Genomic DNA, 23788 nt, shown 5'->3' on the forward strand with positions numbered 1-23788 from the left:
AAACGAGATGAATTTAAAGTAGCACAAAACTGAAAACGTCGACCATCAGGCATGCTCTATTTCATTATATTCAGATTGAAGGGAAAAATGAATCGATCATAAATCAAAGAAAAATTGCGCAGATATGTACGACAGGAATTTAATAACAAAACATCTTACGATAATTAGAACTTCACACATCATGAAAAGTTACAACGTCGGTTTAATTTGTATTCCTAAAATAAATATGGAACTTAGTCATTTTGTTAAGTCGTATTGTCGAAGAAACGTCGCATTTCAGCATCGAAGTTAAATCAGACCTGGTCTTACCTTTTATCCTTGATAGCATTTATTACTGTTTCGCCACAAGGAATAGAATCAAGTATAGCGTATTTCTGAAGAAGCAAATGGGTGCGAGTGTTTGCTACTGATAGTTATAATTTCATTTGCTTCATTTTTCAATTATGATTTCTAGATCATTATTAAAATGGTATTTTCTAATGGGTAAATTCGACGGAACCTCTGCATCGACATGTAAAAGGGTAAAGTAATCTGTTTTGAGTTTCAAGTTCTTGAGAAACTTTCTTACGCCCGAATAAGTTCATGATTTCAGATAATGTATTTTGCTACTAAATGAATATTAGAACACACATTCCATCCAAAAAAGAAATAGTAGATACATTCTCCTAATGTGTACGCATCTTTGAGTGCAATTTAACGTGTCTTTTCACTATCAATGTAATAAGACGTGAATCCACAGTTCATACAGCAATCCGATTCCCTTGCACTTCCGTTTAGAAATTCACCTTGATCTCTCGTTCGTAAATTAGCACTTAATTGATTCACGATGCAACTTTCATAATCTAAACTTGTGTCTCATTCGGATGTTTGACAAGCATATGCGCCCTTAAAGTTTTAGGATAAGTAAAACAACTTTGGCAGATAGTACATACATACGACTTTTCACTGCTATGTTTAAGTGAATGTTCTCTCAATGTACTTGCACGCAAAAATTTCATCCCACAAACTTGGCATTCATGTTGTCGTTCTCCCGTGTGCTTTGTTAAATGAATTTTCAGTTCCCACGACTGAATGAAGGACTTTGGACAATGTTCACACGCGAATGGTTTGACTTCATCATGAACATACATGTGTCTTTTTAAAAGACGCTCCTGTATATATCCTTTATCACAGATAGTACACTTAAAAGGTTTAACCTCCATATGAGTATTCAAATGCAGTTTCAAACTCTTGATTCGAATGAATCCTCTCTGACACACTTCACATCTATGAGGCTTGATTCCTGAATGGGTGAAAGAATGCTCTTTGAGTGAGTGAGACTGCCTGAAGGATTTATCACACTGTGTACAATTATATCTCTTTTCGTTTTTAGGTATTTTCTTGATAGTAGATTCTGCAGTTTTAGTAGAGGCCTCTAACGATTGTGAACAAACTGAATCACTTTCTGCTTGAAGCACATCACTCGTGCTTGTTTCCTTACTTTGTTGGAAATCATCAACTTTAGTAGTGCTGGAAGAAAGAAAATATTAAGTTACAAATTTCGTAACAAAGAGGTCAGAAACAGCTTAGTTGTTAAAAAGAATGTGTTGAAAGGATCAACGGGTATATTTTTTGATTTCTTAGAATGTCAAATTAAACCAACGGATTTAAAGATAAACTTGCACAAATTACGAATCAATTTTTCATTTATGCATATGCATTATTTCTCAAGTTTAATTCCATGAAGTATTTTAGTATTTTATATTTTTTATCTGGAGCATGCCTGTTTTTGAACACAAGCATTTTAACAGTTAACCATTTATCCATTTTCTAAAGAAACTAGTTCGGAAGGAAAATTAGTTTTCCCTGCATTTTGTCGAGAAATCGCAAGGCAATGCTGTAAGGGAGACATTGGTTACATGCTCGAGCCATTCGTACATTACTCGAGGACGTTTAACAAAGATCTTGCTATTACAGAGCTAGCAAAATCGTCGGACGAGCCACTCATTCTTTGCCAGGAAAGTATGGACGTTCTAACAGCGAATGTTCAGTGATATTATCAGATACTGCCACGACTGAAGTGTGCTGTTTACGGAAAGCGGTCACTTCCGGCGTTTTGTAAACAAAAATACAAAATCACACTTTACGACGGGATCTTTTCACCCTCGGTTTGAGCGCCTTGCCTAGCTTCCATAATATCGACCGTACGCCCAGTTATTTCCATTTTTTCTGGCACTGTAAAACACACTCTAGAACTAGTGAGGAAAGGCGTGTATTCGTCTCCATGTGCAGGACAATTTTTTCAGGAGGAGGTATCAAATACATCGATGTCATTAGTTCTAACGTTGAAAAACATAGTAAGCATTCTAATTCTCGAAGTACTACAATATTTGTCTTTCATAATAACCATTGTCTAGAGCCTCCATGGTAAAGCTAAATTTCTGACTTACCATAGTATCATAAACATGTTATGTTTTCAAACCAGAATATTTAAGGTTATTTTCGCACCAAAGTTCAATTTGCATTACTTATTTTCCTATAAAATGAAGAAGCAATCAGTTTTCAGCTTTCCTAAATGACTATAATGGAATTGAACTATTAATATTGCGAAGTGTTTTGATATGATATATATTAGGTTGATAGGAATAAAATGTACGCTTTTACGTCTGGCTGGAATCTTACTACAGGAAAAAAGTACAAGAAAAGAGTAAGGTCACGCATTGACGCCATAAGCTCCGTATGTATCCAGAAAACAGGATAGGGTACTGAGTTGCCGGGAGACTGAGTTGTTGAACAGTCATTCGAAAAACCACCACGACAACCATAAATTTGTGAGTGATTTTCTTTACATTTTATACAACTCGCAGTACAAGTGCATTTGGGCTAATAACGGCAAACATAAAATTCGCTTTTGGTTTGTTTAATTTCGTTCCGATTACAGTATTGCAAACTGATTTTCCTGGACACCAACTAATATCATGCTGAGATGAAATCCTCAAGCACATTATAGGAAGCGGATTCTCGAAAAAATGTTGGTAACATTGTAGAGAAGTTAGACATACCATAGCACTTGAATGGGAAATCTGTAGACTCGCTAAGGTAAAAAAAAAAGTTGGACTCAAGGATCGCTGATGAACTGATAACGAACAAGAATCGCTGTCTGGTGGTCTGCAGTTCTCTGGGTTTAAGTGATAACCAGGAAAATATTTTGAATCCGATTATCAATTCTGAATCAAAATGGGTTTGCTACGAATATCCTTAAAGATCAGAATATCCATTACATTTTTTGTCATTTTATATGGCGCACAATTTTAAACAGAAATATCTAAAATCATATTTATGAAGAAATCTTTTCTTACTGATCCCAATGCTTTACATTTTAAAAATATTTAAAAGTTGTGATCTTGTAAACACTATGTTTCTACTATGAAATTTAATTTTTATATTAAAATATTTGAGTCTGAAAAGACACTACAGATAGCTGCAAATATACTGAAGATATAATAGACTAATAAAATTTAAAAAATGAAAAACATCTTGAAAATATAAATCTGTGATACTGCTACAAAAACCACAGGCAGAAAAATAATAAAAACTAAGTTTGATGTACTTGCTAAATTTTCGGTCTTGATCTGACAAACCACACATCAAATATTAATTTTTAGTTTTAACTTATATCAGAAACCACATTTCCTGCAAACATTTTTCGAATTCAGCTATTGTTTTAAATGATTTTAATATTTCCGCTCAGCTATAGTTAATTATAGCAATTCACAGAAAATGATATAGCACTTTTACATGCAATCCTTTTCGTGAAATTTACATTTCATGAATGTAATACCAACTAAAATCTCTCCCGTAAGGCAGCATCATTTTCTACCATTTCAGTGTAAGAACACATTCAATTAATTGGAAACAAATTTTCTCGAATGTTATTAAATGGAATAAGTTTAGTAGTACCATTTCCACTCCCTAGGACCACCATTTAAGATAATTACGTCGTGAATTTCCCTTGCTTATAGCTGAAAGACATTCTGTGGTTAACATTTCGTTGCAATGGATATTTGTTGGAGAACCAGCCAACTTGACTTTCAACATTGGAATACAAGGAAAAGCAGCAATGAGAAACGTGTTTTTGTTAAAACTAATGTCATTGAAACAGGTAAGGAAACAGGTAAATACCTAGGTATAAAGGGTTTGCAAAAAAGTAATAGTTTTAAAAATATTTTCTATAATTTATCGTGGAGCAGGAACAATATATAATTGTTAACGTTGAAAAATAATTAGATTACAAACCTTTCATTTCTTATTTCAGCATCAGTGGGAAAGGTATACTCTTCAGCAGTGTCCTTCATTGATATACTTAAGAAGTCTGTAGCATCACCATACAATTCGTCGTCTTTGTATTCAATTTCTTCTTGTTCAAAGTCAGTAGTCGATACGGGATCATTGACTTTTTCGTCCGAAGATGGTGATAATGGAGGAGAAGTAGTATCATTATGACAGTCCTTCTGCATAACGGACTCAAGAATATTTGTGGGTCTTTGCTTTGACTTTCGATAGTATTCGCTAGCAGATAGCTCTTCGGAAAGGAAGTATTTTTCATTAAATTCTGCTTGGACCTGTACATATACACAATCAGGATCCATTTCTTATATATAGTTGTTAAGACTTTTGGCTCGTAAAGAAATCATATTTCTTCTTTCAGGAGAAATAAAGAATAGTAAAAGTCTGATGAAGAAAAAGTAACAGAATTTTCCCTAGACGGCACTCTTTCACCATTAATTTTTCTTAAAAGTTAGTTTCCCGTTTGTTCTTTTATCACTCATATATGTGTTGAAATAACTTGTCTAACAGCAGTTGTTTGGAGCACGCCACATCTGTGAATTACATCGTTACACGTGGCGAGTTACCTGCAAAATATATACATTTTAAAATATATATAAATTACAAATAGTACATGTCTCGGAACAGAAAAGATACAGATCGATCATTGCTACTAAAAAAGTTATATTAGTAGTTTTTTTTTTAAGTTTACACTATTACTATATGTTTTTATTGTGTAGATAATTAATAACTTTTAGTACGTCGAATAATAACTTTAGTCTGCATCACCTGTGTTCAGTATTTACTACTAAACAGCAATTAAGCTTACCCTCGGCTATTCACTTCAGAGTTCGCTACCTCGTGTGCTTACCAACACCGACTCACACAGCTTTACCAGAAACCTGCAGAATGCCTTCAGTAAACACAACATACTACAAGAAATTCTGGTGAAATGACATCGCCTACAACCACAAGGCTGTTTCATCGGTCTGATGAAAGGCAGGACAACTCATTATATTTAGTCGGGAGGCAGAACACGTGATTATTAGGTTTCGTTCAACTCGAGAGAGTAAAAGCAACCGGTGGCCCTAAATCATCAAGTCCACTCTCCTGATCATTTCCAGACCACCGGTCACTTGATGCGAGTGGAGGTTCTCTCCCCCCCTCTACTGAAGCTAGAAAATGAGCGTGTCTAATAAAAGGCCATATCTCTAAAACTAATGAAGATATTAATGAATTTCTTTTTTCCGTTTTATCTGTAAGGTGTGCTTTACGATCTTGTCTATTCGTCCTTTGGATAGACCCAACGGATTTTCGGAAAATTTAACATAAACATTAAAAACTGACTAATTTGACCATAATATTTTTTTCTTGCTCTGTATCTCGCCAATGAGTTGAGATATGGAAAGAACATCCCTACTTAAATTTGTTGAGCATTAAATTATCTTACAACGGTACCTATATTGTTAGGTTTACTTCCAGGAATAGCCCTACAGCAAGGTAAGTTTGAAGACAAGTTGGCTTTGATTCGAATGCTGATGCTCCGAATGTCACCACTGAATTTCAGCTCATGTCAGTCAATGAAGGTTTGTTTTTCGAGATAAAAGCTGATTCTTTTCCAATATTTAAGAACAGTTCTCATCATTCTCCCTTGAGCTCTCCTGCAATGTCATGATCATTTTTAGATCTCTGGTCAATTGATACGACCGCGCGTTAAGGATCACAAATTTTGAGATAAGATGTATTTTATAGTGTTGAAATCCATTTACAGGTGATATTCAGGTTAATTCCGATTTTCCAACTTTATTTCTGTGCCAAATTTCTACCGGTCGTTGGCATTAAAAGCAGAAAATATATAAAAATGTCTTAAGTGAGATGGGCAAACACCACTCACAGGTGATATACAGGGTGATTGATAACATCGTTGTACACCTCAAGGATATTTCTAAAATCACAAATGGATCTGTATTCTCTCAATGGTCACTTTAGAAAAGTTTTTGCAGAAACCTCAAAAACTATATTTGTATTTAATTATGAGGACATTGTATCGAACTTGATTAAATACTAATTTCTCGAAACAGGCAAAAGTACAATAATATTCTATATTATCTTATCAAATCTGCGGAAAATATTTGCAAAATTACATATTTCTTTAGTCTTTTGAATCCGCATTAGATGAATCTTTTTTCTGGTACATAAGTGTTTGTAAGTATATTATAACACTTGTTCCCATTACAGCTACAGGTTTTTATGCTGTACAGCTACTGAAGCTCAACACACTTGCATTTATTTGCGTAGAACATATGTTTACATGTACAGGATTTTAACTCTAGCTAACTTCTAGGCATAGATTCCTGAGTGGTCAAGTTTCCTAAGCGGGAACTAACTTTCCATTCGTAGTTTGCCAACCAAAATGTTCGGGTTGAAGGTAGTCAATATTCGTGTCGCTGGCGTGCCGCCAAATGTATTGTTTAAACAGGACTGGATTAACCCTTCTTGGGGCCCGGGGCTAGAATGAATATGTGGCCCCTGCTGACTTAATCTAATACATTTCTGTTTAAGTACAGTGGGAAAACATGTTTCATATTTTTGGTCATATTTTATTTTATGATGATGACTGGATATTTATGATTCTTTTTAGATATCCAGTTGTGATTTAGAGTAGATGTCCCTCTCCAGCTGGAGTTCCAGGGCCCTGGAGCCCCCTAAGCCCCTCCTTTAATCCGCCCTGTGTTTGAAGGTGTGCTCGTTTGATGTTAGGCATTAGAGCATCCTTCGTTGGTGGAAGTTGGTCTGGTTTCTGTGACCGACTATATCAGCACAGATAGCATTGGACGAGATTTTTTGTGAATCGGTGTAGAGATTTACCACAAATTCTTCTGCACGTGCTATCTTCTTATCATTCACATTAGCAGATCCTAAGTTACTTAGAAAGTATGATTTTTTTTAAAAATATGCATTCCGTGCAATCTTTTTGCTAATTCCTGCGAATTGATTGGTGGTGTCGCTTCCATTAAGTACATGGAATGCTGGCAAGGAATGGCATATTTCATCGTTGAGCTCATTCACAATTCTGTGGATGGGAATAGATTGTAATTTTATTGCCGTTCTAGTAAACATCCATATTTCTTCTGGCTTAAGTGTTTTACAAATGTATAAGGAGACGAATAACATCGGTTTTCGTAGTCAATGAGCAGCTGCTTACAATCACAGCTGGAAGCGTGGTATATGTGAAGTATTATTCTCGTATCAGTCTATTCATGATTAGATTTCAGAAATGGTAGGTCTTCTCTCTGTGATAACTCCACATGAAGTAAGTGTGTAATTCCAACTGATATGATAACAAACCGTTCGTCTTTCAATGTTTGCCTACAGAACCTGGTCAACTTTAAAGAAATAAACGTTGCGAGGTCAGATTTGTTTTTAGACAAATCAGTGAAAGATATCCACTGCTGAGGATGTGGACAATCTCGATCTTCAATACTTCTCCGAATCAGCAAGTACTTGCTGTTCGCCTAACTTTTGTATCCTATCTCCTTTAATAGAACATGAATTTGTAACTGTACCAAATTTTTGCTTAATACATTTTTCGCTTAAACGCAAATTCTGCGTTAGTGCATTATGTGACGTTCATCTAAATTCGACGCTTTGTGTGGTGTATGCTTCTCATTGATCGTGCTGCCGCCTGGTGGTGCTAAAAGACAGAGTAGAAGAAAAGGAAAAGGAAAGAAAGGAGAGTTTTGAGACGCAATAGTTGGTTTTTGATGTAAGTGTGTGTGTGCAAACGATGACTTGACAAAATTCTAAAACAAAGTCAAGTCTTGACCCCAATGTACTTTGAAAATATATAGATATTAATATACTTTCAAAAGAGACATCAATATTCGCAAAAGTGTATAAACTATCAGTTAAAATAGTGTTGCTGATATGAATATTTTAGTGGTTTTTACGTAAGTTTTCATTAAAGTAAATCAGCCCCAAGTAGTACTTCATAACAAGAAGGGGTGTGATGAAGATTATAAGTAACAAGAAGGACTTGGCAAGGTGCACCTGAAGGTAATGGACTTCTGATTACCGACTATTGTGAAAAATGTTTGAATAAGTCATTTTCTCCAACAGTAGCTGCAACATAATGCTGTCATCACGTCTGCCAGGAAAGACAGTTTAGTAAATTCTTTAAATTGGAAGAAAGGACAATTTCTACAAGAAGATTATCTCGGATTCCTAGTGTATCTACTTAAAATGTGATCACAAATGTAGGCGCGCCATGGTGAACTAAAACTGTTCTTGTGAGTAATTTTAAGGATATCTACGAACTTACTACGTAATTGGGGCAACGAAATCTAAAATACTTAATATGTTACAGGTACGTTTATCTATTGATAATAAACGGCACTTAAATATTTAGTTTTGTTTGTTTTCTCTTTTTCTAGATTGCATGATGAGGTGAGAACGTGGTTGTTAAATTACTTGTGAGCAATCTATGAAAGTGGGTGATGCTCTCATCTATTTTCTATAACACGCCTTAGGTCTCCTCTCAGGTGATTCCGTCCGAATCTGGACCATTACGGTAAGGTGTATCGCGCCTTCCTTAAACGACTGTCGCGGGGACAAACTTTCTGAACCCACAAATAATATAGTGCAAAGCTATATTATTTGGGGGCGAAGAGTAGAGAGTTCTCTACGGTAGCCGACTAAGGATGGTGTGTGCCGGGCAGCGCTAAGCTGTACCGTAATAGAATGGCGTTCCCTCTCAGGGACAGATCAATTAATAATAATTCACCTTATTATTAACTGGTCTGTAACGGATGTAGCATCTGGGAGAGGACCTAGGTGTTGTAATATTTGACAGGTTTCATTTCTCATGATATACTATATGCGCTAACTTGAAAGTATTATTGGTGTTTATTGTGTTTGTGTATTTGTAACGTGTAGTCATGGCAGAAAGTGAAAATTTAAGTTTGCAAACTTTGCTTGAAGGTATTAATAAAATTAACGATGTTGTCAATGACACTAAGCAACAAATGCAATCACTTAATGGTAGTGTTAATGATATCAAACAGCAACTCAATGATGTTAATAATGAGACACAGTGAAATCCAGCAACAAGTAGAGAAATGTCATAATGAAACGAAACAATAGTTAGAAAAATGTTTTGACGGTATTACAATTGGGGTATCAACCTTACAGGAATCCTCTGTTAAATTGAAAAAGAGCTTAGAACGAAGTGTAGACAAAATCAATCGTGCAGGTTCAGATAGCGTTACACGATTTTCGATACAGTTAGATAATAAGTTTGAGTCACAAGAGAAAGAAAGTAATGAAGTAAATAGCGTTGTAGTTACTAGTACAGGTAAAGAATATGCGAACACTCCGAGTCCAGTTATTGACGAAAGTTCTTGTTGTCATATTGCTGTAGCAGACACTCCTAGTGTGAAAACAGTTGAAAAGCGACAGGTAGGAAAAAATTGTGTATTGTGTGAAGGGTTGAATAACATTCACGAGCTGTGTGCATACCGTTTAGCGAAAAACAGCACTAATGTCGTCATTTATTGTAATGAAATTCGAGGCAAAGAGACCTCAATGCGCGTTGGTAACTTGTTATCGCAAACATTTGAAGGTGTCTTAGGTAGTGTACCGCTTAATGAATTAGAATGTATCCCCGTTCGCACCAGTTGCTTTTATTTTGTTAATGTAACGATTGTTAAACTAGGTCATGTCGAAATAATCTGCACTGTTGTGAGTTAGTTGTCAGTCAAGTACAAGTTAAGCAAGTTAAACGAATAACTTTCTTTGTACTCGTATGCACGATGTCTGTACATTTAAAAATCAAAGGTAACAGTTTTGAGTTCAGTAAGCTTTCCAATTGTAGTAACAACTTTGTCTCATGGAAAGAAGTCTAGTTTGTCGTGAAATTTTCAGTAGCGTAAAGCGTATGTGTAGCAAACTTGTCAAAAAGCGCGTTCATTTACTAACTTTCGGTAAGAAAAATAAACAAAATTGCATAAAGTCCGTAAGAAAGTGAAGAAATTATTCCGCTTATTGCATAACTTTCATAAATTCTCAAACAAGGTCCTGCGTTCCAATCTTTAAAGTAGATTTGAATACCATCGTAGTGTAATGATAGAGCATGGTACACGCAAAAATGATTCTGCTTATGTCTCTGAATTGTCTTCCGAAAGTTCTTGCACGAATGACAGTAATTTGAAATGTAGCGATCATAGTAGATCATTAAGTATTGAATCAGCTGTTGCATTAGGTGCAGACCGCGGATCATTTGTAAATGTTAAGAATTGTAAAGTTTTTCAGAAAACGTCCGTTAGGCTGTTGAGCAAATCACACGCACTGGTAAGAACCAAAAGTAAATATAAATGCAAAACAAAATGTAGGTCAAAGATGTTTGTTAATAAAAAACCGTATGTTAATTGCGTCAGTACAATGAAAAAAACCAAACATGCAGGTGCATCAAAAAACCGATCTAAAATGAAAAGTCAAATTAGTGATTGATTAAAATTTCGAAAAATGCTAATAAAGCGCGTTAAAAGTTTTCGAAAGAAAGGAAGAAATTGTGAAGATTGTGGTATAGTTCAAAAGTTAGTGAATCAATCTTCTAACGTAAATCAGTTTTAATTCACAACTTGGTATGCGATCCAAGTATCAACGCAGTGTTGCCATAATGAATGAAAAATTAAAAGATGCGAAATTTAATGCTAAAAAAGTGAAAGTTAAGCAGTTCAGTGCATTAACATGCAAAAGAAAGAGCAATATTTTATGCAATGTTGCCATCTGCAGGGTTGAAAAACAAAGTGCATGTATAAATTGTGTGTTTTAAAAGTAAAGTCATGATTAGAAACCATTTGATTATTTGCGATTTCACGTACATGATGTTTTGGCAAATGAAACCGTACAAAATTACTCATGAGTTAGAGAAACCAAAAGTAGGCGTACGTTAAATAGATTATTATCTTCCGCCGAATTGATTATTTGCAATGTGTGATATTTGCAATGATTTTGGAATTGTCGACATTTTAAAATTATTTTTGAAATCGCTGTTTAGAGATACACACATCAAATTATCATTTTGTTGAATTATTCTGTATGTAGTGGTTTAGGTGTCAGCTCTGCTAGCCTTCATTTAAATGTAAAAGCAAACCATTCTGTGTTGAAGCATTTTGGCATTGTAACTAACGAAAGCTATGATGAAAGTGAACCTGTAAATTGGGAAAATAAACTGATAATGGCTGACTATCGCAGAAGTGAAAAAGTTAGAAAGAGAAACGAAAAATATAATGCATCCCAAGAAAGAAAATATAAAATAAAAGAAAATGATTTGGTATTCTTGTTGCAATCACATTTGAGTTCAGCAGTAGACAAAAGATTCGTAAGTTTTTCATGCTTTACAAAGGTCCACTGTTTTGTAAAAGTAAAATCTCAGACAAAGTATTTGAACTTGTAGTTCCTTTAACTGGAGAATCTTGTGGTGTACATTCTATTGATCGTATGAGAGTGCGGAGACCCACTCAGAAAATTAGGAACATCTGGTTAGAATTAGCTAAGAAACATATTCATGAAAAGAATTTGAGTCTGTAAAAGAAAGTAGTGAAAAAATTGATTCTTGTGAACCTGAAACTTAAGTAAATGTGAATTTTTTTAAATATAACGAAAGTTATTTTTATCTGTTTTCAACGAGAGCGAAAGTAATAAGTTTAATGTTCAGTTGTTGTTGAAAGAGCTATTAAAATGTGACACATATTTGCAATATTTAAATGATAAGCTAGATTGTCGGTATCGTACTCTTATATTAGCTCTAAATCATTTGCTGAATCCTAAGCTAAACAGACGTGACGTGTAAAAAAAAAAAAAGTCACGGATATGATTATTATCTAAATACTAATATGTATGAAAATGTTGTTCATTAGTATTCATATGTAAAAGAAATATGAGTTAAAAACTCTCGTTTACATGAATTATTGTATTGTCTTGTTGATACTTTGCGACAAGTTTCGAAACTAACAATAAGATCTTAAACCACCAATTGTATAAAGTGAGTTGTTTAGCATTCATGTACTATTACTAATATAAACGATGATAAGCTCTAATTTTATTAGAGTGAGAGTAAGTTTTTGTGTGTCCGTGGGATACTGTAACACGAGTATTGAATTATGAATGGCAACTCCCCCCCTCATTTATTTTTAACCTTTGGGTTCATTTTTCTATGTTGTTTTATACTCCTACCTCACTAGAAGGTCTTGTTGCCATTCCAAAGGGGTGGAATGAAACTATGAATGTATAATGGCGAAGGGAGACTTAAAAATTTAAGTGGATAGGCGCTTATTAGCTTAAAAGTGTGGCAGACTTACTTCTATCCGGCCTCACTCTTACTGTAACAGTACAAAAGAGTGGTAATAAATTTATTTCATGTAGTTATTATGTTTTAATGATGTGTAATCCTTGTATTTGTGAATAACGATTTTGTTTTCCGTAACTTTTTTTGTCAGAATAGCGTAAGAAGTGCAAGTATGCTTCGTCATTTATGCAATTTAAGTATAATGTGTGTAGAATAAGTTTGTTTATTTCCTCTTGTGGAATATTGAAATATATGATCCAAATAATATTTGTTTAAAAAGTTGAGTAATTCATAATGATTATTTGTTCATGTTGTATAGTTTTTTGCATAATATCGTAAAGTAATGTGAATATTTTATGTTTAAATTATGCCATAATTTCGTATAATGTTTGTTATTTTTAATAATAAGAGCGCATATAGCGATATTGTAATTCAAATATCAAAGGTATATCATGAGAATTATTTGTATATCAATTGTGAGTCATGCACGTATAAATGTTTAATTTAGTGATAGTGGCGAATGTAAAAAAAAAAAAAAAAAAAAAAGACTACATATAAAAGCCCCATAAACTTTTATGTATGCGTATAAATGCCCCAGGCGTTCGTCATTTTTCTACGTTAAATGAAACTTTTTCATCTGATGAAGTGTAACTCGACGAAAGTTCTTATAAAATTCCCAGTGAACTAATGTTCATATTGACATTGGAACAGTGATGATTATTGAAGTGAAACTACAGTCAGGGTTCATGAACGTTTACCATTATTCAATAGTGCACGTACATTCCTTTCGACCGCCAATGTAACTGTACTAAATTTTTGCTTAATATATTTTTCGCTTAAACGCAAATTCTGCGTTAGTGCATTATGTGACGTTCATCTAAATTCGTACGCTTTGTGTGGTGTATGCTTCTCATTGATCGTGCTGCCGCCTGGTGGTGCTAAAAGACAGAGTAGAAGAAAAGGAAAGAAAGGAGTGTTTTGAGACGCAATAGTCGGTTTTTGATGTAAGTGTGTGTGTGCAAACGATGACTTGACAAAATTCTAAAACAAAGTCAAGTCTTGACCCCAATGTACTTTGAAAATATATAGATATTAATATACTTTCAAAAGAGACATCAATATTCGCAAAAGTGTATAAACTATCAGTAAAAATAGCGTTGCTGATATGAATATTTTAGTGGTTTTACGTAAGTTTTCATTAAAGTAAATCAGCCCCAAGTAGTACTTCATAACAAGAAGGGGTGTGATGAAGATTATAAGTAACAAGAAGGACTTGGCAAGGTGCACCTGAAGGTAATGGACTTCTGATTACCGACTATTGTGAAAAATGTTTGAATAAGTCATTTTCTCCAACAGTAGCTGCAACATAATGCTGTCATCACGTCTGCCAGGAAAGACAGTTTAGTAAATTCTTTAAATTGGAAGAAAGGACAATTTCTACAAGAAGATTATCTCGGATTCCTAGTGTATCTACTTAAAATGTGATCACAAATGTAGGCGCGCCATGGTGAACTAAAACTGTTCTTGTGAGTAATTTTAAAGCATATCTACGAACTTACTACGTAATTGGGGCAACGAAATCTAAAATACTTAATATGTTACAGGTACGTTTATCTATTGATAATAAACGGCACTTAAATATTTAGTTTTGTTTGTTTTCTCTTTTTCTAGATTGCATGACGAGGTGAGAACGTGGTTGTTAAATTACTTGCGAGCAATCTATGAAAGTGGGTGATGCTCTCATCTATTTTCTATAACACGCCTTAGGTCTCCTCTCAGGTGATTCCGTCCGAATCTGGACCATTACGGTAAGGTGTATCGCGCCTTCCTTAAACGATTGTCGCGGGGACGAACTTTCTGAACCCACAAATAATATAGTGCAAAGCTATATTATTTGGGAGCGAAGAGTAGAGAGTTCTCTACGGTAGCCGACTAAGGATGGTGTGTGCCGGGCAGCGCTAAGCTGTACCGTAATAAATTATAGGGGCCGAATAAACTATCAACCTGTGAGCACGCCGTATTTACACACATTTTACAAAAATATTTGCCAAATCACCACCAATTAGTTCACATAAATTGAAAAAAAAAAAAAATATGAAAGCATTGGAATGTATATTTTAAAAATCATACTTGTTAAGTAAATTAGGATCTGGTAATGTGGATGATGAGGCGATAGAACATAGAGAAGAACTTGTGGTGAATCTTTACACCAATTTAAAAAAATCTCCGATCAGTGTTGTCTGTGCTGATTTGGTCGGTCACAAAAAAAAAGAAACAAAAAGAAAAACATCCTCCACCAATGAAGGGTGCTTTAGTACTTAACATCTAACAAGCACACCTTCAATTGCAGGGCCGGATTAAGGGAGAGGCTTAGGGGCTATAGCCCCGGGACTCTAAGTGGACAAGACTTCTACCCTGACCAAAATGAAAAATGGGTATCTAAAAGAAAATGAAGATTTAATGATCATCATAAAATAAAATATGACTAAAATTATGAAACATATTCCCTTAACTTTCCCACTGTACTTTCACAGAAATGTATTAGATTAAGTCAGCAGGGGCCATATTTATTCTAGCCCCGGGCCTCTAGTGGTTAATCCGGTCCTGTTTAAACAATACATTTGGCAGCACACCAGCGTCTCAAATATTGACCACCTTCAACCCGAACATTTTGGTTGGCAAACTACGAATGAAAATTGGTGCCCGCTTAGGAAAATTGACCACTCAGGAATCGATGCCTAGAAGTTAGCTAGAGTTAAAATCCTGTAAATGTAAACATATGTTCTACACAAATAAATGCAAGTGTGTTGAGCTTCAGTAGCTGTACAGCATAAAAACCTGTAGCTGTAATGGGAACAAGTGTTATAATATACTTACAAACACTTATGTACCAAAAAAAGATTCATCTAATGCGGACTAAAAAGACTAAAGAATTATGTAATTTTGCAAATATTTTGCGCAGATTTGATGTGATACTATAGAACATTATTACACTTTTGCTTGTTTCCAGTAATTAGTAAGTATTTAATCAAGTGACCATTGAGAGAATACAGGCACATTCGTGATTCTAGAAATACCCTTGAGATGTACAATGATGTTATCAATCACCCTGTATATCAGTGGGTGGTGAGTGGTGTTTGCCCATCTCACTTACGACATTTTACATATTTTCTTACATTATTTATATTTTCTGCTTTTTCATTATGATAAGATAAATATTTTAGTTAAAGAAATAAGGAATTATTTTCAACGACCGGTGGAAATGTCGCACACAAATAGAGATGGAAATTCGGAATTATCCTGAATATCAACTGTAAATGGATTTCAACATTATAAAAGACATCTTTTCTTATCTCAAAATTTTGTGATCCTTATCGTGCTGTCGTATCACTTGACCAGGGATCTAAAAATGATCATGACAGTGCAGGAGAGCCCAAAAAAGAATGATGAGAACTGTTCTTAAATATTGGAAAAGAATCAGCTTTTATTTCGGATACAAAACCTTCATTGACTGTCGTGAGCTGAAATTCAGTGGAAACATTCGCAGCATCAGCATTCGAATGAAAGCGCACTTGCCTTCAAACTTACCTTCCTGTAGGGCTATTCCTGGAAGTAAACCTAACGATATATGTACCGTTGTAAAGATAATTTAATGATCTGCAAATTTAATTAGGGATGTTCTTTCCATATCTCAACTCATTGGTGAGATACAGAGCATATATATAAGGTTAAAATATGTCAGTTTTTAATGTTTGTTAAATTTTCCGAAAAACCGTTGAGTCTATCCAAAGCATGAATAGACAAAATCGTAGAGGACTCCTTACAGATAAAACGGGAAAAAAAATTCATTAATATCTTCATTCGTTTTGGAGATATGGCCTTTAATTTGAAACTCTCATTTATTAGCTTCATTAGAAGGGGGGGGGGGGGAGAGAGAACCTCCGCTCGTATCAAACGACCGGCGGTCTAAAATGATCAGGAGAGTGGACTTGATGATATAGGACCACCGGTTGCTTTTACTCTTGCGGGTTGATCAAATTCCTAATTTTGAAGACTTCCAGATTCTGCCTCCCGACTAATTCGGGTAAATGTGTGTTTGGAGAGAGCGGCCAGGAACGCCTTATTGGGAGATGTTGCAATGGAACGCTTTTTCCCGTGCTTCGGACTTGTCGGTTATTCTTTAAATGGATGCGCTTTCATTGCGAAAAAGGATTGGAAGCCCATTAACAATTGTATTAACTGACTTTAACGTACTAACTGCCGAGAGGAATGATCTTGACTGGCTTGCACATCGGAGATTAACATATACTATATGTATATTCATTTTTTGGCGTAAAGCGTAATTATTTTGTAGACCGTATTCTCTTGTAGCATATCTATAACACTTATACTTGGGAGCACGTTTACCATTGATTGAAAATTTTAGTTCTCAAGAATAATGTGGTCTTTCTTGATTACATTCCCACTTTCATTTGTAACATTCGAATAGTTAACATGAGTGGAGATTTGTTGCTTATCTTTTCGTTGTATTGTTATTACTGCTTTTCTGAGTTATTTTGATGTTATATATATATATAGATAGATAGATTTGTATTTTTATAGTCTTTTTGTGACCTCTATTTTCTAATCTCTTAATTTATAGAACTTGAACGAACTTCACTGTCTTAAGAAGAGTTGTTTTGAATTTTTAGTGAGCAGAATGAGTCAGCCATTGGCTTTATCTTGATGAGGACAAATAGCCCATCACCTGAGATCACGATTAGATCACACGTGCTCCTTTTCAGGCATGTAAGTTAGTTTCCTTCGGTGGACTAGTAAGTTACCCAGTTCGATTCCGCAGCGCTCAGGATCTCAAGGTAGTATCAGTTTCCTTTCTTTTTGTAATGCGGCTGAAATAGATTTAGAGGATCAGGCTCCGAAGTTAAGGAGGCCATGTGAGTCCGAAGGTTCCAAGCGTATGAAGGTGTTTTGGAGAAAGTGACTGTTGCTGGTTAAATTTTGATTTTGGATTTATTGACAGATTACATTCTATAAATTGTTATAAAATTTTCAAAATTAGAATTACAAACATCCTTAGAGTTTCGGATGTTCACAAGTAAAGAAAAAAAGGGGAGGGATAAAATATAATGTAATTAGGCCTGTTTATTCTTAAGTTACAATGTTTGAAGTGAGAATAGTTTATGTTTCCTGTGAATAATGGAACCTAAAAACATCGTTTAATGTAGTTAATTTCCAGTAAAACACAGGTCCTCATTCGCCTGGGTGATAGACTTCGTCATTCTCCCTTTACTTACTTCGTCAACATTTAAAACGCTTAATTTACTAATAGGATAACACCTCTCCATATGAAATTCATGTCTATTTTTTTTACATTAATTTATTTTCTTTCCTCTGTTATTTTAAATAATTTACTATAGTTATGTTAGTATTAGTGTTTCTAATAGTTGTTTTGTACAAGGTTCCCAAGTTGGCCCTGTTGGTGCTGGTAGGATTCTCCTAGAAATTTCAACATATAGAGCTATAAATCTGGGGTGATGTTGAGATCGTTTGCTTTCCTTTCTGTTCTGCTGACACATTATTAACATTCATGCTTTCGATAATTAACCCCGGTTACTCGCATCCATAGCGTAAGAAGCTAATAATCGGCAGACATAATTAATAGTTGAAAATTTTGTGATTAAACGTGAGACTAGAGAGGTTGAAATCTACGGGGCTATGGGCAAGAATAGTTAAGTACTTGAAGAATGTACGTGTGCAGAGACGTGTTGCGCCTGAAACGGACAGGTTGCCCATTCGAGAGAGAAATATATTTCATTTCTTCAGTGTGTTTCTGTGAGCCCGGCCATTCTCTATCTCCATCTCTGCCACTTTCATAGGGTGCTCCGCCATTAAGAAAGCTGTTGGGTGAAAATTGTATTTAAATTTGTGAACCAAAGTAATGTGTATAATGTGAAAGTTTGTAATAGTTATCTTACATTTTTTATTTTCACCATTATTGTATGTCAGCAGGTCAAGAAAGTTTACCATCCTTTTTCTATATGAGTGACGTAATACAAGCTTAAAATCAATTGCGAAATTTAATACTAACTTGTGTTCAAAGTTTAATTTGGCCAACTCAATAATTTGTTATGTTTATAAATGAAGTCGATATAATTGGAATTGTGCTTTATCTTATGTGATTTAAAGAATTTTCGGAACGTACTTGTACTAAGAATTTGGATTAACTAAACAGAATTCGTACTGTACACAATTAGCTAACCTTTACCTTGAAGAAATTCTGTAGATCTAGGAGGTGTAATAAAATTTGTTCTAACGTATTGAAACTGATGAAGAAAAGAAAAATGATCTGAGAACTAAATTAAGACGAAATTTTCAACATAGATTCTTTTAATTATAAGAATTTTCTAAGTGTGCTTCAGTCTTTTTCTCCCCGTGCATGGAGCTCTGTCGTTGAAGTTCTTTATAATAATAAATTCAAGTTTGCCCTCTATTAACGCAGTACTAGTTTTTGCATTATGAGATTGAAATATCCTTAGTTATAAGGCTAATAATTAATATTTTGCAAGTGATATTTAGTATATAAGAGATAAACGTGAATTCTATTATAACAGTTACAGTACTTCCAGGAGTGGTCTCAATGAGAGAAAGATCCTGATTCATCGAAAGTTTTCTTCTTTCATTCTTTCTCTCTTCATTATTACAGATGTCTTTTTATTTTTTTCATTTAATTTTTTTTTCTTTTCCGTTGCGCACATATAATTCAAGTTTATAGTTGGGTAGCCAGGAGTACCTTCAGTACCCAGGAGTGTACCGTGTCCAAACTAGGCCGAATTTTGAGGAAAGGAAGAAAGCGAATTAGCTCTTAACAGATTTTTCTTCATTATTACACAACGATTTTCCATTATTTTATCCTGTAACTTAAAATGAATAATCGTGGATCGTCAAACTGAAAGATTTCACTTATTATTATGAACTATTATATTATTTTGTCAATAACATTGCATAAAGATGGTGACTATAAATAGATTGTTCATTTGCAAGAAACTCTAATGGCATAACGAATCATAATCTAATACTTTGCATTATTTTACCGTTAATGTATCATATGGTTTATTCTGTTAACGCATATAGTAAAATTAATTCTGTCCCTTATATATTAGTTTTCCTGCGTGCAATCTATGCAGTTACACAATCAGGTTTCTGCATCTCACCACTGTTGTATGCAGTACACACAGCTGACATCTCCAACCAGCTCCAACACAATAACGACCACATTTGCAGACGACACTGACATTCCAACATCCACTACGCAACACTATTTGCAGCAACATATTCAGCTATTGAGAGATTGGACGATAAATTGGAAAATTAAGATGAACGCAACGAAAACAGCAGCTGTCGACTTCAGAAAAACTAAATATCTGGTTCGTGATAGATGGCACTGCACTGACACTCAAGGAAGAAGCAAAATACTTGGGAGTTACCCTAGACCGGAGACTGGCATTCGCCGAATATCTACAAACAGTGACGAAAAAAGGGTTACAATTCTTATGTGCACTCTTCCTACTGTTACTTATCCCTTCACTTCCATTGTAAAAGAAGAGACATTTATACCATCTGCCTGAGACCCATAATGTTGTATGCACACAACACATGGCAACATGCAGCCAGACCTATCACTGGCCACTCCAAGGGTACCAGGATAACACAAATCCACGAGAACCTTCCTTTCCCAATGCTGGACGAGGTGAAAACAAAACAGTCAGCGAAGTTCTGGAGGAAGACAACCAACTCCATTAACCCTGAAATAGCTAGATTAAGACAAACAAACCCAAAGAGACGTTGCTACAAGATGCCACGTCCACCTACGCAAAGGTAAACATAAACCACTAGAAGACGGAAAAAAATTAGGGAGCGCGACAGTCGCAACCCTCTTAACACAAATACATTGGACAACAAATACGTGAAGGCAATGAAACGACATAGAAGGCATGGCAGTCTGCAAAAACGTTACTCTTTGGTTATTTGTTTAGCAGATAAGTTTAACTTTTATTTATCCATAATATTCAAAATTACACAAGTTTCAAGATAATTTACCGAGCATATTTTACGTTTTCAATACATGAAAACTCATATTATCTCAACTTTAATTTATTAGAATACATCTGGCTCAAGAGGGCTGCTGTCCTAATACCTGGGGTTATCTGTTCTGAACACGGACTACAATTAGCAGGGACTAGACTACCAAACGCGGACGAGCGGCCTCCACATTCAGTCACTATTACTTCCTTACCTTTGGAGACCTAATATTAGATCTAAATCTCCTTACCTAAATACATGCAGCTAATATAACGTAACCTAAGCTAATCTGAGCTATTCTAATATTAGCAGAAATAAGATAAATTCTATTTTCTTACACTAACCTAACCTAATGTAAACAGAAATGACCGAAATTGTAACATTTTATATAAAAAATGCTAGACCTGTTCTTTTAAAATAATCAAGCAGATCAAGCTTGAAGTCAACACTGCAAGTAAGTTTCAGTGATTACATTAATTTATTGATAATCAATAAATTTCCACATTCAGGACATTTGCGCACGGAGACAGCATCTTAACTATATTGAGTCCCACTAAAGTAGATAGAGCTGAAGGGACCGTGATAGTTGAGGGAAATCACTACAAATATACTTTTTCCTCAGAAAATTTGTCGCTCATCATTCATATATTTGAAATTTTTTCTTACACATTTTCAATTTTTTGGCCTGCTATTTATTTATTAATCTAGGGTTGTTTTCATAAACTCTGCCGATCCAAACCAACATACTAGGGTAAGTAAACGAAACGACCTAAAACTTAAACTAACTTAATATAACCATAAGTCATTATTATTGCGTTCAAACGCAGGCAGGGCCTAACGGAATTCATCGTTAATTTATAACGCATTTACTTTCGATTAATGCTGTTTGAATTGATTTTATGGTGCAGTTTTACTATACGGATCTTCAGATTTCAAAATGTAAGGAAAAATTTTGGAAAATCTTTAATTTGCTCATTTTATGTCGAGAACAGAACCCAACGAAGCTCTGCGTGGCTTCTAACTCGTTCCTACTACTACTACTACTACTTATCGCACTTATTTTGAAGTTGGACGTTTGGACGTCAATAGTTTTCTACCAAAATCTTAATTAAATCTCTTAAAATTTATAATTTTTCAATTTGTACGTCCTTAACTAACTTTATGCTTCCTTTCGTCACATCTCGAGGCGAGGGAAAGGTTAGGTTATGATCTAGAACTGAGGTACCCCATATCGGTTAGCAGCTAGGTTCGTTCTTTTATTTATTTATTTATTTTATTTTACCAAAGTTTACTATTTAATTTACACAGTATTCCCGAGCGAGCGTTAGCGAGTGAAGGCGGATTAGAGCCCCTTAGGTATGTTGTTTTCAGTCTTCATTAAAGTTTTATTATTATTATTATTATTTTATTTCAACTTACCTTAGTACTTCGGTTTGTACAGCTGCCCTATCTCCAGCAGGAAATCGTCTGCAATTTGTTATTAGGTTCATTAATCTATGGTGTTTACAAAGTTTTAAAAGATTTTGCTCCTAATCAAAGTATTGCTTCACAAATTCTAAAACTGTTAGTTTACATCTCGTGCAACCTTTCTGTATATTAGCCGCCATGTTGATAATATAAATGCTCGTTACTTTCCCACAATGGAACTATTCGGTTATCTTGCGCGAAGTAGTTCCCTCCGCTCGCCGAATAGTCCCATGTTTGTAACCGCTTATATATAACAAATAAACATTTTTTTTTTTGGAGACCCTTATATATTATCAAGTACACAAACGATTGAATTATCCATATCTTTCAAAATTTTGCTGGAATCTAACGTCCAACTTTGGAAATTAACCCAGGTATAATACGGATGCGTATAGTAAAACTGCACGGACTTCAGCATTTAACAGGAATTTTATAAGATGAGCACCTACTACTTAAGATCGAATCCGAATCACATAGCTCAACCCGGGAATCGAATCGAGGTTTCGCACGACAAAGACCCTTACACTATCCACATACGGATAAGGGAGCTTTTCCGTGAGTTCTGTGAACAGATACTGGGAATCAAATTTCCTTCGTAAACACACTACAAACTTTAAGTGCAAGAATCTACGCTAAGCAAGAAGTTAACTTCTCTACTCTTTTTAGCTCCTTATAGGACGGAGTTGAATTCATCAGTTTTCATAAACAAAATGACGAGGCTAGTACTCTTTATGCTGTTAAAAAGTGCAAGTAACATTATAATTACCACCTTTTTTTTACTGTCAATATACCCTCATGAAGAATACTCAGATCCTGAAGACGGTTATCGCAAAAGTATAAGTTACATTTTTACCCATAAAAATGTTAAGCTTAAACTTTCATCAGTCTTATTTCGTATTATATGATGTTGTTCATGAAAACACAAGACTAAAATATATTGATTCAAACATATGATTGTTACTACGTCTTCTTCTTCTTGTGGAATAAATAGTCTCTATTCTGTGAACCTCATTCCGAAAGTTTGATTAGAGTACAACTAGAGAGATTGACTAAAATTTAATTCCTGAAGGATTCAGACTTCTAATATGATGCTAATCGTTTTTTTCATAACGACTCTGCATAAATTGAATAAATATGTGTAGGATATCTGAAACGCCCAAAGTATTACCAAAGATGACAAAATAAATTACAACAGCTTATTACTGTATGTGGTTCGTGTCCTGCAGTTCCATAGGAGGGCTTGGGCATTTACAACAGTTCGGGATTCGATCCTTTATCGTCTCCTTAAACTTTAATAACAGTTTGGATCTTTTGCCGAAGCCGACCATATAGCCACTGGACAACACAGTCCAGAATCCGGGTCAGAATTTTCTGGGAAATCGACATAAAAGCTTATTCTAATTGTATTTTCAATGCCGATGCGATTTAATAATGTGAAAATTATTATGTTGTATAGGCATTAGTTATTTATGCTGAAAAAAGTAAATAAGGTTATCTTTTAAATTAGGAAATATAAATTTATACTATGATAATTATTTTGGCAAAGGATATGCAAAATTTCACTTTTCACTTTAATAAACAACACTGAAA

General features: G+C 34.7%; 1 protein-coding gene across 4 annotated transcripts; it reads right to left on the reverse strand.

Annotated features, from left to right (window-relative positions):
• Positions 1–123: 123 nt before the first annotated feature.
• Positions 124–23194, reverse strand: LOC145691127 (uncharacterized). 4 transcript variants are annotated; one of them, XM_081766859.1, is made up of 3 exons: positions 22990–23194; positions 4276–4892; positions 124–1509 (listed from the first exon to the last, which is right to left on the reverse strand). In XM_081766859.1, exons 2-3 carry the CDS (start codon positions 4626–4628, stop codon positions 843–845), a joined length of 1020 nt encoding a protein of 339 aa, XP_081622985.1. In that variant the 5' UTR covers positions 4629–4892; positions 22990–23194; the 3' UTR covers positions 124–842. The 4 variants fall into 4 exon arrangements, with proteins under 4 accessions (XP_081622985.1, XP_081622983.1, XP_081622984.1 ...); XM_081766857.1 differs by having other exon boundaries at positions 22968–23194; XM_081766858.1 differs by having other exon boundaries at positions 22965–23194.
• Between the last annotated feature and the right edge of the window lie 594 nt (positions 23195–23788).

Source organism: Thermobia domestica, chromosome 7, assembly GCF_964235325.1.
Source record: "Thermobia domestica chromosome 7, izTheDome1.hap1.1, whole genome shotgun sequence".
Classification (NCBI taxonomy): Eukaryota; Metazoa; Arthropoda; class Insecta; order Zygentoma; family Lepismatidae; genus Thermobia; species Thermobia domestica.

Bases quoted from the DNA above. Each gene is read 5' to 3' on its own strand.
- LOC145691127 (XM_081766859.1), bottom strand. From the start codon at position 4,628: ATGGATCCTGATTGTGTATATGTACAGGTCCAAGCAGAATTTAATGAA. The intron at 1,510-4,275 runs GTTTGTAATCTA...TCTTTCTTCCAG, and splicing joins GCTGAAATAAGAAATGAAAG to CACTACTAAAGTTGATGATT.